The sequence below is a fragment of the Parasteatoda tepidariorum genome, chromosome 8 (assembly GCF_982258835.1).
Source record: "Parasteatoda tepidariorum strain Cologne lab strain chromosome 8, Ptep-v5.0, whole genome shotgun sequence".
Lineage (NCBI taxonomy): Eukaryota > Metazoa > Arthropoda > Arachnida > Araneae > Theridiidae > Parasteatoda > Parasteatoda tepidariorum.
The window spans coordinates 24,098,150-24,115,059 of NC_141762.1; the positions used below are offsets into that span (position 1 = coordinate 24,098,150).

Sequence of the window (16,910 nt, forward strand, 5' to 3'; positions counted from 1 at the left end):
TCTGTTGACGAAATATTGTGAATAAATTCAAGCAATAGATGTTACAATTTTACTTACTTAAGTTGATATTTTTCTCCACTTCAAGAATTCTTCTTTTAATCTCACTTTTTATATGTTTTCTTGAAATCATTTCTTGAATGATTTCAAGAAAACATAGCTTAAATGTTCATGCAGTACCTGGTGACAATTCGTCTTCATATTAAAACTTTGTTTCTTTCAACCCCCTTCTAAAATAAAGTAATATATTTTAAACAATAGCTCTGTTGACAAAATATTGTGAATTAATTCAAGCAATAGATGTTACAATTTTACTTACTTAAGTGGATAATTTTCTCCAATCAAGAATTCTTCTTTTAATCTCACTTTTTATATGTTTTCTTGAAGTCATTTCATGAATGATTTCAAGAAAACATAGCTTAAATGTCCATGCAGTACCTGGTGACAATTCGTCTTCATATTAAAACTTTGTTTCTTCCAACCCCCTTCTAAAATAAAGTAATATATTTTAAATGAAAACAAAACATTGTGAATTGAATATAAGCAATAGATATTATAATTTTACTTACTTAAATGGATATTTTTCTCCAACTCAAGAATTCTTCTTTTAATCTCACTTTAAATCTGTTTTCTTGAAGTCATTTCTTGAATGATTTCCAGAAAACATAGCTTAAATGCCCATGCAGTACCTGGTGACAATTCGTCTTCATATTAAAACTTTGTTTCTTCCATCCTCCTTCTAAAATAAAGTAATATATTTCAAACAAAAGCTCTGTTGACGAAATATTGTGAATAAATTCAAGCAATAGATGTTACAATTTTACTTACTTAAATGGATCTTTTCTCCAATCAAGAATTCTTCTTTTAATCTCACTTTTTATATGTTTTCTTGAAGTCATTTCTTGAATGATTTCCAGAAAACATAGCTTAAATGTCCATGCAGTATACCTGGTGACAATTCGTCTTCATATTAAAAGTTTGTTTCTTCCATCCTCCTTCTAAAATAAAGTAATATATTTCGAACAAAAGCTCTATTGACGAAATATTGTGAATAAATTCAAGCAATAGATGTTACAATTTTACTTACTTAAATTGATATTTTTCTCCATTTCAAGAATTCTTCTTTTAATCTCACTTTTTATATGTTTTCTTGAAGTCATTTCTTGAATGATTTCCAGAAAACATAGCTTAAATGTTCATGCAGTACCTGGTGACAATTCGTCTTCATATTAAAACTTTGTTTCTTTCAACCCCCTTCTAAAATAAAGTAATATATTTTAAACAATAGCTCTGTTGACAAAATATTGTGAATAAATTCTAGCAATAGATGTTACAATTTTACTTACTTAAATGGATAATTTTCTCCAATCAAGAATTCTTCTTTTAATCTCACTTTTTATATGTTTTCTTGAAGTCATTTCTTGAATGATTTCAAGAAAACATAGCTTAAATGTCCATGCAGTACCTGGTGACAATTCGTCTTCATATTAAAACTTTGTTTCTTCCAACCCCCTTCTAAAATAAAGTAATATATTTTAAATGAAAACAAAACATTGTGAATTGAATATAAGCAATAGATATTATAATTTTACTTACTTAAATGGATATTTTTCTCCAACTCAAGAATTCCTCTTTTAATCTCACTTTAAATCTGTTTTCTTGAAGTCATTTCTTGAATGATTTCCAGAAAACATAGCTTAAATGTCCATGCAGTACCTGGTGACAATTCGTCTTCATATTAAAACTTTGTTTCTTTCAACCCCCTTCTAAAATAAAGTAATATATTTTAAACAATAGCTCTGTTGACAAAATATTGTGAATAAATTCAAGCAATAGATGTTACAATTTTACTTACTTAAGTGGATAATTTTCTCCAATCAAGAATTCTTCTTTTAATCTCACTTTTTATCTGTTTTCTTGAAGTCATTTCCTGAATGATTTCAAGAAAACAAGGTTCAAATGTCCCAGCAGCACCAGAAAACAATTCTTCTTATTTTACGCATAAAAACAGTTGACAAACAATATGGATTTTATCCAGGAAATAGGTGCAATGATTTACTTATTTAAATGGACTTTTTTTCTCCAACTGAAGAATTCTTTTTTTAATCTGACTTTTTCAATATTTTCTTGAAGTCATTTCTAGAATAATTTCTTGAAAAAGTGCGATTATTCGAGCAATAAAATAAGGCAGTTTTTCTTCCTTGGAAAACATTCTTCCTTCCTGTCCTTTTATAAAAACAGTTTTTATTTTCCATAAGGAAGTTGAAAAAGAAAGTGTCTTGGCAGCAAGCAATAATAACTTATTTAGAAACGATTTTCTTTCGAGCTCCAGAAATTTTATTTTAATTTAACTTTTTTATTTGTTTTTTTGAAATTGTTTTTTAATGATTTCAAGAAAGCAAAATTTGAAATTCTGAGCAGCACCAGAAGACAAGTTTTATTCTTTGGAAAACTGAGTTTCTTCCAATCCCTATCTAAAATAAAGGGTGATTATTTTGTATATAAACACAGTTGACAAAATAATGGGAGTTGATTACAAAATATAGATGTAATAATTTTGCTTACTTAGAGGGAGTTTTCAGTCCAACTCAAGTCTTCTTTAATCTAACGTTTTCTGTGTTTTCTTGAATTATTAAAGCAAAACAAATGTATATATCCGAGCAGCAGCCTGAGACAATACTTCTTCGTTGAAAAACTTCCTTTCAGCTCCTTTTTAAAAACAAGGTAATTACTTCACATAAAAACACTATAAATGTGTGTTAAATACAAACAGTAGGAAGGATAGTTTATCTTATTCAGATGTGGTTTTCCTTCCAACTCCGGAAATCTTGATTTAATCTTATTTTTTCATGTGCTTTTTTTAAATCATTTTTTGAAGTATTTAAAGAAAATAAAGTTTTGAATTCTGAGCAGCACCAGAATACATATTTTTTTCTTTGAAACACTTTTTTTCTATCCACAACTCCTACACAGAAAGAGAGATTATTTTGCACATAACCACAATTGACACAGTGATATGAGTTGAGTGCAAGTAATATGAATAATAATTTTACTTACTTGTTAAATGGTGTTTTGCTTCCAACTCCATAGTCTTTTCTTTAAATTTTCTGCTTTCTTGAAATATTTCCTTGAATTGTTAAAAGAAAACAAAGTTTAAATGTCTGAGCAGTATCAGAAAACAATCCCTTTTTTTTAATTTTTTCCACCCTTTTTTACTGAAAAGTTTGGTTATTTAATATATCACAGTTGACAGATAATGTGAGTTGAATACTGATGTTATAATTTTACTTATCTAAATGGATTTCGTACTCCAACTCTTCCTCTTTTAATCTAACTTTTTCTGTGTTTTCTTGAAATCCTTTATTTGAAAGATAGCAAGAAAGCAATTTAAATGTCCGAGCAGCTTAAGAAGACAATTTTACTTATTTTAAAATCTTTGCTCCCTTCTGCCCTTTTCTGAAAACACAAAATTGATTATTTTACATAAACATACAGTTAAAAAGAATATGGGTTAAATACAGGAAACAGCAATAATAATTGAATATACCTAGATACGGTTTTCACTCCAGCTCCAGATATCCTCTTTTATCTAGCTTTTCAGTGTTTTCTTGAACTCATTTCTTGAATTATTACAAGAAAACAAAGTTTAAATATCTGAGCAGTTCCAGAAAAAAATTTCTTATTTGAAAATCTTAGTTCATTCCAGCCTTTTTCTAAATAAAGTGATTATTTTACAAAAAGATACAGTTGAAAAAGAATGTGAATTGAATTCAAGTAGCAGGAATAATTACTTAACTTACTTAGATGAAGTTTCTCTCCAGCTCCAGAAATCTTCTTTCAATTTATTTATTTTTTTCAGAGTTTTATTGAAATTATTTCTTAAATTATTTCAAGAAAACAAAGTTTAAATGTCTGAGTAGTACCAGAAGATAATCCTTCTTTTGAAAAGCTGTGTTTCTCCCAACACTTTTCTGAAGAAAAGGAAGAATATTTACATATTTACACATAAAAAGATAAAATAATTTGTGTTGAATACAAGGTAAGAAAAATATTATTTTTAGAAACTAAGAAAGTATTTTCTCGCCAACTCAATAAATCTTATTTTAATTTTGCGTTCACAGTTTTTTCTTGAAATCATTTCTTGAATGTTTTCAAAACTACGCTATAACTAGTACATTATAAGAGGAATTTTATGAAACCGAAGAATTCTGGCAAATCATTAAATCACATAAAGAACCAAAGTTATTGACATTATTTGGAGTGGCTTCTTATCGTAAATGCATGTTATACAAAATTTTAAAATGCCAGTGCAGTCATTAGTTTGTCTGAAGCTTAAAAAATATTTGATATTCTATTAAAATTTCATCCTCATTTCTTTGATATAATGCTGTATTCTTAGGGTTACCTTTTGAGGTCATCATATCGAGGTTTGACTGTGTATTATATTGTAAACTTGCTCCAGACTTGCAGGCGTGTTATACCATTTTCAGTTCATTATTGGATTATAAAATTATACAATATATTGCAATTATGCATCTAATTTAATAAATTTCTAAGTTCACCAACGTTTCAGTCAAAGTTGAATAATAAAATCTTACTATTCAATGTAAAAAGAGTTATACCGCCATTTGATTATGGTTCGCTGTAGCACCTTATTAAAATTGCAAAGCATTTTCGCAACAACATGGCTAAAAATGGACCAATATTTTTGACTTTTTGCAAAGGGACATTTAAAGTATATCACATAAGAACTTAAAAGGAAGCTGGTATTGGCGTTAAACATGTTAACAAGTATCAATAATGGTAAACAAATAAATTTAGCCACATTAGGATAAGACATACTTAATACTATGCTTGAATAAAGCACTAGTAAAAGTACAGAAGTTATTATACTGTTGTAGTTTCGCCTCTACAAACAATAACCATTCTTATGATCGGTACACAAAATGACTGTAAGGAAGTAATGAGTCAAACATATTGCAATTAAAAAAAACGTAGTTTAACCAGTAGGTAGAGAGGAAGAGATAATAAGCAAGCGAGTAGAAGATAAAAAAGCGAGATAAGTAACAGGGGTGAGGTTGTTGCGGGGGAACCTTAGGGTGAAAGATGTAGAAATTAAATTAAAATTGGCTTCCAAAAATTAGAAAAGAATGTAAAACTGGAAAGATCATTAACTAAATAATTGGAATTTTACAAAATCAAGAATAATTCCCAGAAGGATGGAATTGGTGAATGAAAAGTAGTGTTGAATGATTTCAGCACTAGAAAGAGAATGCAATTATAAGATTATAATTCCAACCTTGAAAGACAATGAAAGATCATTTCATTTTCGATTTTAAAAAAATTTATCATTCCATTTTAAAATGATCTCTCCCATACAAGTTAATCAATTGTAATAATAATTTTAAATAATTTATCAGTGCATATTTCCAACAAAGATCAATTATTTCTGTGATCACCTAATTTATCAATGAGTAGAAGAAAATTCTCAGATTGAATTAGTTATGAATTTTCATGAAATTAAAATATAAAATTATTTTGCAAATGTAATACAATGTCAAATTACAGGTCATTTTTGTTAATAATTTGTATAATTATAGACTTAATAGTACTAATAAAACTTATTAACTCACAATTCTTCACGAAGATTCAACTTCCTTAGTTTTTGTGATTTATGTCATATTTTTTCACAAAAGTGAGATGAAAAGTGGATTTTGAATGGAATTTAGCCATTATTTAAAAAAGACTTACAACAATGGACATATATAAGACAAGTAACAAAATAAACAATTGTTGTATAATAACATTACAATTGTTACATTTATCTATTGTTCTGAGACTTGTCTAATGCAAAATAAACAATGTAGTAAAAAAGGAGGTTCAAACACTGATCTATATGTTACCGGCAAAGTATAAAATCCGGCATTGTATAGAATGACTAGGGCAGGGGTGGCGAACCTTTATGCACCAACGTGCCATTTTTTCTAAAAAATTGTTTAATTTAGTCATAAACGTGCCGTCAAACAATTTTGACTTCGTGATTATTGGGAAAATAATAGCACTAAATACTATCAACTTAAAACTCTTTATTTGCTGTGAAAAAGAATACATTTCGCAATGTCTCACAAGGGAAACTAGGGAAGTGTGACTCGCCAATTTTGAAATAAACTAGTGGGATGTATGAGGAACCTTATGAGGAATAATTTTAGGGGGCAAGATTCGTTTCGGCCCATAGAAGGTCCTATTATAGATAAAAAATAATTCAATATATAGAAAAATCGGTATTTTATTATTTCAATGCAGACTATTAGTTATTGTAATTGTCTCATACTCCAATTAATTTTGTGGCACTTTCATGTACTATGTAATGCATATTTATTGTCAAAATTGATTTCCAAAATTTTATATATCAGTAGTTTTTCAGAAAAACCTGTTAGGTTAATTTTAAAAAAAAATCTGAATAATTTATTAATTTAATTATCCAATTAATTACAAATTAATTGGATTATGAGACAATTACAATAACTAACAGTCTGAATTGAAGTAATAAAATACCGATTTTTCTATATATTGAATTATTTTTTATCTCTCACAGGACCTTCTATGGGCCGAAACGAATGTTGTCCCCAAAAATTATTCCTCATAAGGCATACATCCCACTAGTTTATTTCAAAATTGACGAGTCACACTTCCCTTGTTTCCCTTGTCAGTTATACGCATAATTCAACTTAAAGTAACATCAGTGTGACTTCTGTTGTTGCAGATTAGATGACAAATGACTTATATTAGGTTGTAAGATGTTATTTTAAGCAGGTCTGTTAATTTTTTTTTTTTTGCTAGTTATTTATTGTTAGCTTGTTTTTTATGGTAATTAATTGTTTTTTGGCTTTAATTGTAATTTTTTTGCTAATAATTGTTTATTTTTTTATGTTTGTTTTTGTGAATTTTAATTTAATTGGTAAATTGCTTCACAATGAACTTCGTGATTGGTGGCGTGCCCAAAATATTATGTGGCGTGCCATAAATGGCACGTGTGCCATTGGTTCGCCATCCCTGGACTAGGCATTGTATAGAATGCCTAAAATTAGCCGGCAAAGTATGAAATGATTTATATTTCACACATTTCCTAGGCATTGTATAGATTGCCAAATGAGAAGCCAGCAAAGTATAAAATACATCTCCTATTCGTTTCAAATATCACTTGGCAAGACTCCTGACTTTTAACTTGTAACAAAATTTGTTTTCTTACTGTGCTACATGGAAATGGAGGAATTTAATGAAATTTACATGAAAAAATTTAATGAAATGTAATTCAAAATGTCATTCAAGCCTGCCATGTTGCAAAAAGTAGGTTAACTTCATAATTTTTATATGAAAATTTTGTTCCCCTTAATAAGCAAACCCTTAAATTTTATTTTGCATAACTTTTCAATTTTCTTTCGACATTTTGAATAAATGTTTTTCAATGGCACTCTCAGTATTTTTTCAGAATAACATTTTTATTTTTGAGAAGTGCATGTTACTGTGAATGACCGAAATCGGTAGTTTTACATTTATTCGATATTTTAATACTTACTGACAATAGATTAGAAGAAACATCAGTGTAGGGTATACCTGGCAAATGTATACCCTACACTGTTTTTTTAAGGTCAAGTGCCATTGCCCGGTATACATTTGCCCGGTATACCTTACACTGATGTTTTCTGTAAGGTCAAGTGCCATTGCCTGGTATACATTTGCCCGGTATACCCTACACTGATGTTTTTTTAAGGTCCAGTGCCATTGTCCGGTATACCCTACACTGATGTTTTTTTAAGGTCAAGTGTCATTGCCCGGTATACATTTATCCGATACTCCAAACACTGATGTTTCTTCTAATCTATCGTCAGTAAGTATTAAGATATCGAATAAATGTAATTATACCCACGAATAAATTAATATCAAATCGGATGTAATAAGTATTTCGGACATTCACCAAAGCTCACTATGTGATTGTCAACATTCAGTCAACATTCACCGGTGAAAGTCAACAACCATCGATTTCGCTCATTCACAGTAACATGCACATCATTTACATAATAACCTCATCAGGACGTTTATAAGAGAAAATTTTGTATATATGTTACCGGCAAAGTATGAAACGCTGGCATCGTATAGAATGCCTAGGCATTCTGTACAATGCCTAGGCAAAGTATGTAATACTTTTCACATTTCATACTTTGCCTAAAAAAAGCCAGGCATTCTATACAATGCCAGCGTTTCATACTTTGCCGGTAACATATATACAAAATTTTCTCTTGTGTGGTTCCTAATTCTCGAGTTTTTCTATTTTTATTTCATTTTATTTTATTTTAGAACTGGAGTTGAACACCAGTTCTAATGAAAAAGGTCATATGAAAAAGTGTAAAAAGACTTTTTGTTCATTTTTGTATCAATAAAGAAATAGTAAAAACGAACGTCATTAAACAGCATAATTTGGACATGATTAAACAGCTTAATTTTCAATCACTTATGCTAAGTCGTGTGCGGGTGTCTTCTGCCTTACAAAATAAAAATTGTTATGTCATTTTTCATCCTAAATTCTTTTATCTAATTCATTCTTTTTCATATTAAACTCAGGAAAAAGGTTGTACAATTTTTTGAGGTTAGTGCATAATGATTCTTGACATAGTGTTCAGTGGATCATTGGCTTATTAATCAAAACAATTATTGATTGTGTGAATTTAGGGAGGGGATAAATAAATTTTAATCAGTGAATGTGAATCAGTTTATAAGAAATATATTTTTAAAGCCATATATTTATTGTGTAATGTCAACAAAAATTTGCTATAATATCAACAAAAAAAAAACTTTTTTTTTTTTTGCCCACTCTGCTAGACTGAAATGGAAACTTTTTTTTTTTTTTTTAACTTTTAAAGATATGATTTTCTTTTAAAATTCGATTTCTAAAAAACAGTTCGACCAATTGCGAAAACGATGTAAAAATTGTATATCTTACGATTTAAAAGGTTTTTTTTTTACTATTATTAAATAAAATAATAAATATACAATAAAAGTTATATTTTGCATAGAATTATATTTGGATAAACGAATTCTATAATTGGGTCCAAAAATTTTTTAATTCACATAAAAAAGTACTCCGAGATATGGTGAAATACGCGAAAAGTAAAACTAACTTTTAGAAAATACGTTTCTGTGAATGATTTCGTAACTTACAATGTCGCCTGTTCTAATTAATTATCATATTCGAGTTCACCCAACACTTCCTAGATAAGAGCAGGCCTCAGCACGGGTTACCATAAATATGTTTTAGTAGTCCAAACGTAATGACATATTTCGTATTTTCAACCACTACGCAACTTAGTACTCCGAACGTAATGGCATCTTTCTTCTTTTTCATCTACTGCGCAGTTAACTTCGTCACATCGGACTTCTAAATTGATCCGTGCTGAGGCCTTCCTTCTTCTAGGAGGTGTTGGTTCACCCCCCTTAAAACTTTAACTTGAAACTTCACCCTCCTTGAAGTCCACCACTGCCCTTAATATTAAGTCCCAGAACGGGAAAAGCCGATCATTAGTTTAAAAGTTATTCAGGATGGTTTTTTTTATTTATTTATTTTGCGTACTGTTCATATCACAGGAGAAACATGAAGTTTATTTTCTCCGAAAGGTCAATTAATCACAGTATAAGAAAAACCTGAAACGACACTTGAAACTACATGTGTATTCCAAATAGATCTAGAAACCGTGTTGCGACAAATGAAATGTACGACACACACAAGAGGTTAAAGACCTGGAACAATACCTGGAGGAACACGTGATAATAAATGAAACAATAACCTGAGAAAAAGAAGGTATTTAAATAAAAATGTCATATAATGCCGACAAATACAAAAAAAAAAAAAAAAAAAAAAAAAAAAAACATTTTTTGTTACGTTTATTGCCTGTCATAATTAATTAAATATGTCTCTTGATCTTATACAATCTTAAAAAATAGTTTAATATACATTAATTAGAATTTTCATAGCTTTCCAAATGAAATAAATTAGTTATTAACACAGTTTCTGGTATTTTTAATCTGATTTACATTACAGTTATTTTATGGCTGTGGTATTATTATGATTAATAAGGACTTTGTACAAATTATAAGCATTATATTCTGTACACATATAGTAATCAGCATATAAACAGAACAAGTAATTTTTTTTCTTGTAACCCGTGTTGAACAGCTGACCCAATTTTGATTTTCTATAATCCATCTACCACTGACCATATTTTACTGGTTGGTAGGAGTCGGGTGCTGAATTCGTGTCGACCAGCCATCGCTAGGATTCGAACCTGCCTCACCTCATTGGAAGGCAAACGCTCTACCCCTGAGCCACAGTAGAAAATTTGTTATGTAAGTTTTTATTGATTTAATAGATATCCCCCAGCTCCAGCCCCCTAAAAGTGTTCATCATCCACTGGAGGGGAAGTAGTAACGCCACGTTTTTAACCTAGGCACTAAGCATACTACTTGAAAGTAAAGCCATAAAAAATATTGACTTACATATGAATGACATTAATTTTTTTGCTTTATGTTTTGTTATAATTTTACATTTTATAGAAATTAATATTTGATCAAATATTTTAACTTACTGTCAGCTTTAATATTCTCATATTTTTTCAGCCACTTCTATACTTTCATCATTTAAACTTCAACATTTTTAATGTTGTATAGAAAATACCTCCTACAAACACGAAATCAAAATACAAAATGAATTCTATATAAACTTTCAGTTGTTATTCCAAACAATTTACAACAATACGTACAACAAATGAGATTTGTAAACTACTTGACATTGTTATACTTAATATATTAGTTCCGCAAATACAATAAAACGTCGGCGAAAACAGAAATACAACAATTAAAAAAAACGTGCAATTATTAGAGATAAAATTGAGGTAATAAAATAAAATAAAAAATGTGAAATCTCTAGAATTCGCTTTGTAAACTATTTGAATAACATTTAAACAAAGGGTTTCGTACTTATCCTCAGTTTATAATTTTAGAATCCTTGTGAAAAATGACGTAAAAACACATGCAAATTGGAATTTTCAAATTACTATATAGGGAAAAAGTATCCTTATTAAAATACTACTAAATAGTTATTATTTGTTATTTAGAAGAATTTTAGAGGTATTTACTGAGGCGGTGCTTAAAGTTTCGAAAACGATTTTGAATGTCAAATGAAACTGTGAAGATAAATAAATTTTATCCTACAATCAAATGTTGTTGTTGTTTCTTTTCTTGTTTCTTGTGTGTGTTTTAATGTCTGATGTTGTGGATACTTTTACTGTGGATGTTTTCTCCGTCAGAATTTTAATAACTTTTGATATACTTTACTTCATATTTGAATACTAATTTCATTCTCTAATATGTATCAATTGTTTCTAATACATTTTATATAAGGATTCTAAATATATGCATAAACATTTATTAATATTTTTAATATTTATTCGAATATATGTATGGTCATTTCAGACTAAACTGCCCTTGGGTGAGACAAATGATCAAAATTTCAGTTGTAATTTATATTTAATTTATATTTAGACCATTAGTAGAGATGTTTAAGGGGTATAGAAGAAATTGGTAGAGATGGTCTAAATGTAAATACAAAATGAATTCAAAAAGTACTAAATGTTAGATTTTTTGAACCATTCGATTCTTATTTATATATTTTAAATATTAGCTCAATTTTTAGTCTTGTAATTTGAAAAACGACTGTAACTTAAGAACTATTTGATCAAGGAAGTTAAATTTTCTGTCAGTTTGTTCAGTTTTTAAGGGCTTTTCATAAAATATGCACATAGTTAAATTATTTTTGAAAAAAAATTAAAGAATAAATTTATATTTTTAAAAAAATATTAATTTCAACTGTACAACATTTTTGAAAAGAATGTATTATATTTAACTCTTTTTCAGCAATGTTTGCGCCGAATTTCTAGATAATATTCCATTAGACAGTTAAAAAAAAAAAAAAAATCTCTCTTTTTTTTTTTTTTTTTAGTTGAACAGTGATAAATCATTGATTAAAAATTGCGTTATATGCTATTCTGAAAATGCTTATAGTATATCCATGTATAACTACATGATATATATCAATACTAGGAGGCTTCGCCCCCTGCTCGTTGGCGCCAGCCACCCCGGAACTGCTTTCGCAGTTCATTTCGGATTGCTTCGCAATCCAATGCTCGCTTTGCTCGCTCATTGGATACGTTCTTAACGTCTAGCTTGTGTATACTTTTTTGAATACTGAAGTTCCGAAAACTTTTTACTGTAGAAAATTCTAAACCTGTACATTTCAATATTAATTTGAAATTGCAAACAGTTTACATATTTTTCTTAATCACACTATTCTAAATTTCAGTTGCTGAGAAAAGTAACTGTTGTAAGTTTTGTTTTAAAGTCTTTCCCACCAGAGGGCTAAAGCCATGTGTTGTAAAACGCTATGAAATAGTAGTCTGAATAGTAGAGAGAGAGAATTTCTTTAAAAACGCAATTGTTAATGCATGGCGTTTTTAAAGAAATTCTCTCTCATTTTGGTTTTTTGGCGATATGCATTTGGCATTTGGCAATGCACACATCTATGACAAATATGAAAACAGTTTTTTTTATGGGATAAGATTATTGTTACATTTCCATTGCTTTGAATAAAGTAAACACTACAATGCAATAAAAGAAAACTAACTTCTTTATTTTCAAAAATGTTAGGTGACTCGCTGCATTTATTTCAAAAATATTTCCTAAAAGAATTACAGCTTGAAACTTCTTAATGATTCGCAGAATAAATAAAATAAGTAAAAAATAACAAAATAAAGTTTCACACAATACATTTAATAAAGGTCATACAATGCATGTAAAAGTTTTAATATTATAAAAGTCTTAGTGGTAATAGTTTTTAAATTTAAATACTTTTAAAAATAAGATTAATTTAACAATTTTTGATAAAAGTCAAAAAAATTTTAATGAAATAAGACCAACAAAAACTGTATTTTCTGTTGCTTTGTACAAAACTTTGTCTTCATGTTTAAAAAGCAAAAAAGAAAAAAAAATTTAACAAAAATTTAGAATTTCTTAGCTTGCATACCCTTTAAAACTCAATAATTCCATTTAATTAATACATTTTTAAATTTGCTGAAAACAAATTATAGAATTATATCCAAAATATTTATGCACCATATTATTATATAAGTTACATAAAATACTCTTTGTGATACATAAATTTAAAGTATCTACTTAACTGAAAAACTGAAAGGTTATCAATCAGGGGAAAACGATAAAACTGTTAACCAAATTCTTTAACAGGTTATTGGTGGGGAAAATTATGATCGTTTGATTTTTAATTCATCACTACTTGGCTCAAAATAAAAATTATATGGTTACATTTTGAACTAACGTTGAACAGATATGTGATTAGACTAGCATTGATTAAAGTGAAAACAAAATAAATCTGTCAAATTAGCCATGCCCACATTTAAGCTACCACTTTTTTAGTTTTCCATCCTGATGCCTCGTTTTATGAATCACCTTTCCCGGAATGGTTAAGGAAAACGTCTTTTATATTGTATATAGATAAAATTATAGATAAAAAATTTTCTTTTGAACCATCAACAGTAATAAATATATATGCATAAAAAAGACATTAGTGACACATTTACTTTTTTATTTTGAACGCATATTTTTTAAATCCGCAGTTGAAAAATTCCTGCAACCGAAAATTTCCTCATCTTTCCTAGTCCCTTACATTAAAACTCGCTTCCTCTCATAACAATCGAAGAAAGTTTTTAAAAAAATAATAATAAATACATAAATAGATTTCTACACGTTAAGAGTTTCGACTAAGGAAGAAACTGGACCGCAACATATCATCTTAAAATAGAGTTGTAGTAGTAGTAGTTCATTTACGTCGCACTAGAGCTGCACAATGGACTATTGGCGACTGTCTGGGAAACATCCCTGAGGATGATCCGAAGACATGCCATCACAATTTTGAGCCTCTGCAGAAGGGATGGCACCCCCGCTTCGGTAGCCCGATGACCTGCACGCGAAGTCGAGCACTTTACGGTTGAACAGTTTAACGAGGACCAATATAGTACACCCTCGGTCTCTACGTCGACTGATCCAAGTGGTCACATACCCGCACACTAACCGCGGCCAGTTATGCTTCACTTCGGTGATCTGCTGGGAACCGTGTCTTAATAATCAGTCCACTGCGGGACCTTAAAATAGAGACTCATTAAGTGAAGCGCCTTTAAACGGAGACTTAACTTAAATAGGTACCTAGTCTCCATACTGCATTTCCCAACCATTTAATTGAGTTATGAACTTAGTTTCTCAACAGAGCATAAAAGCTTGACCATACCATTAACACTGGTTGGCAATAAAAATAATGAGGCAATAATAATAATCAAAGTTGTGAATCAGAAAGAGAAGAGAAGAGGAAAGTAAAATCCTTGCTTCTCTCTTCTTGGAAAGATGGAAATTATGGAGAAAGTGCTAACTGAAAAGCTTGAGTGAATTTGCCGGAAAGTTGGCAAACTTTTCTGATGATCGCCATTCTTCGGTAAATGTATGCGACAGTTTCGAATAGAACCCCCCAAAAAATTTTACAAAATAAATAATTTTATCTTTTCCCCAGCTATTTAAGTAGCAGGTCGCATTGACATATGAAAAATAAAGGAGTATCAGCATTTATTCATTCTTGCTATTCACTTGCTAACTTTATTTATAAACACTAAAAACATTAATTTGTAACATTTTTCAACGTTAATGGTTAGTTACACTCTTTTTTAATCTAATTTGATAGATCAAGTTGTTTCTTGGGATACTTGCTTCTTGGGAAGAGTAATGGATTGAAGTCTATTCTTCAAATGCATGAAATGAAGTAAGGATAAGGAAGGGAATTGAAGCTTATTCAGTTATTGTTACACGTAAAAAATGCAAACTATTGAAAATAGACTTATTAAGAGAACGAGTAAACATTATGCTATTCATGATCGCAACGCTCGAATGCGCCATCAAAACCGGTTCCATGGCTTGACTCGTCCCCTTTTACCTCTCTTCTTCTTCTCAATTGTATTTACGATATTTTCCCCATTCTTAATTTTTTTCATATTTAATTGTCACAAATAATTTGTAAAATTTCCACTACGCTTGCTTCTAGAACTATGTTCAATGTAGTTTTTAGTTCCATATAGTTTCCTAACTTAAAATTTTTTAATCTATTTGAAAATCAAGACAGAAACGAACGTGCTTCCTTCTTCTATGACTCTCCACACGCTACTGGTAAAAGCATGCGAAGTGTTGCGTTGGTAAAGAGCTGTGCTTCACCCTTGTAGCCCAGTTAAATTATGTCAATCAAAAATATATTTTTCGGTATTATTGCTGTTGTTTGTTGTAGTTATTTTACGTCGCACTAGAGCTGCACAATGGGCTATTTTCGGTATTAATAAATGAAAACATAACAAAAACCAGAACTTTAAGCAAGCAGTGACTTGACTCCTTTCATAGATCGCAAGCTTCAATTCCAAATTTATAGAAACAAAATTGCCCATCCCATAATAAAGGATTACTGAAAAAAAAGGTGAATTTTAACAAAAATAATATTTTTTTATTTAAACTTTATATTTACTTACTTATAATCACAGAAGTCAAGCATCACTGCTGTGGTCAGCGTGCAGGTGGGTGACCACTTAGATTAATCTGCGTAGGGATCGAGGGTGTGCGGTATATGTCCTCGTTAAACTGTTCTACCTTAAAGTGCTCGACTTCGCGTGCAGGTCGTCGAGCTACCGAAGCGGGGGTGCCATCCCCTCTGCAGAGGATCAAAATTGTGATGGCATGTCCTCGGATCATCCTCAGGAAGTTTCCCAGACCGTCGCCAATAGCCCATTGTGCAGCTCTAGTGAGACGTAAATGAGCTACAACACCAGCACTTACTTATGATAAGGCTACGGAATTCTCTAAGAAGTGGTTGATACTACTGAGCTGTCTTTTTGTGGCAGTTTTTCCAACTGTAAAATCTCGCAAAACCATTTTTCGACAAAACCAACCATTTCCAACCTGTTGGTACAGTTTTAAGCACATGCATAGGGCTAAAATAGAACAGAAATGGGCAATTTTTGTCTTATTTACATTTTTTTTTTGACATTAAATGTTTACGGAATAGTTCAGTTTCAAAAGTTTACTCAGTTTTTAGTTTTGATATACTCTTTGAGCTCTGCGCGTTTTGATTTTCTTCAACGGGTTCAACTGATACAGCTCCAATATCAACGGATTCAACTAGATAACTACAACAGAAGCTGTTCCATTTTTTTATGGGTTGATCATATTCGTATTCAATCGTAAATATTTAAATTGTTTTTCATACATTCAGAACCTTTTTTTTAATCTTATTTCAAATATGACAGTATTAATAAACTTTTAATATCAATTAAATGGCACCAAACAATAATGAAGATCCCGGTGTTAAGCTGGAAAAAGTATGTATTATTTTACATTTTGCAAATATGAAATGGAATTTTAATGAGTTACTTTCTACTTTCTTTTATTTCACGTAATTAACCATAACTTGAAGTAGATTTTTTTTCTATTAACCATTCTTTTTTTTACAAATCGGACATTCTTTTCGTTTATATGTTAAACATTACTTTATTTAAAATTCATTTGACGATTGTAGTTGGCGGGACAGATCTCGGTACGGAAATACTCTTTTTGTTCATTTAAATAGGTATATTTTCAACTACTTATTTCTTTAGTATCTCCCTTTAGTATCATTCTCCAACATTTCAATTGAATTATTTTTTGTCCTACTGTTTTGTAATGTAAATTTGATCAACCTTTTCTAATGATGTTACATATTGTCATTATTT

At 29.8% G+C, this 16,910-nt stretch overlaps 1 protein-coding gene across 2 annotated transcripts in view; it reads left to right on the forward strand.

Moving 5' to 3' along the window:
- Positions 1 to 16,910, forward strand: part of Exo70 (exocyst complex component 7) — an 81,465-nt gene that overhangs the window by 39,044 nt on the left and 25,511 nt on the right. Inside the window, exon 1 of one of the 2 annotated variants that reach the window (XM_087150001.1) lies at positions 16,099 to 16,520. The exons of the other annotated variant lie outside the window; for it this stretch is intronic. Within the exon in view, the coding sequence (XP_087006127.1) occupies positions 16,476 to 16,520 (45 nt within the window). The 5' untranslated portion in view covers positions 16,099 to 16,475. Of the gene's footprint in view, positions 1 to 16,098; positions 16,521 to 16,910 lie in introns of those variants that run through there. 2 annotated transcript variants of the gene reach the window in all.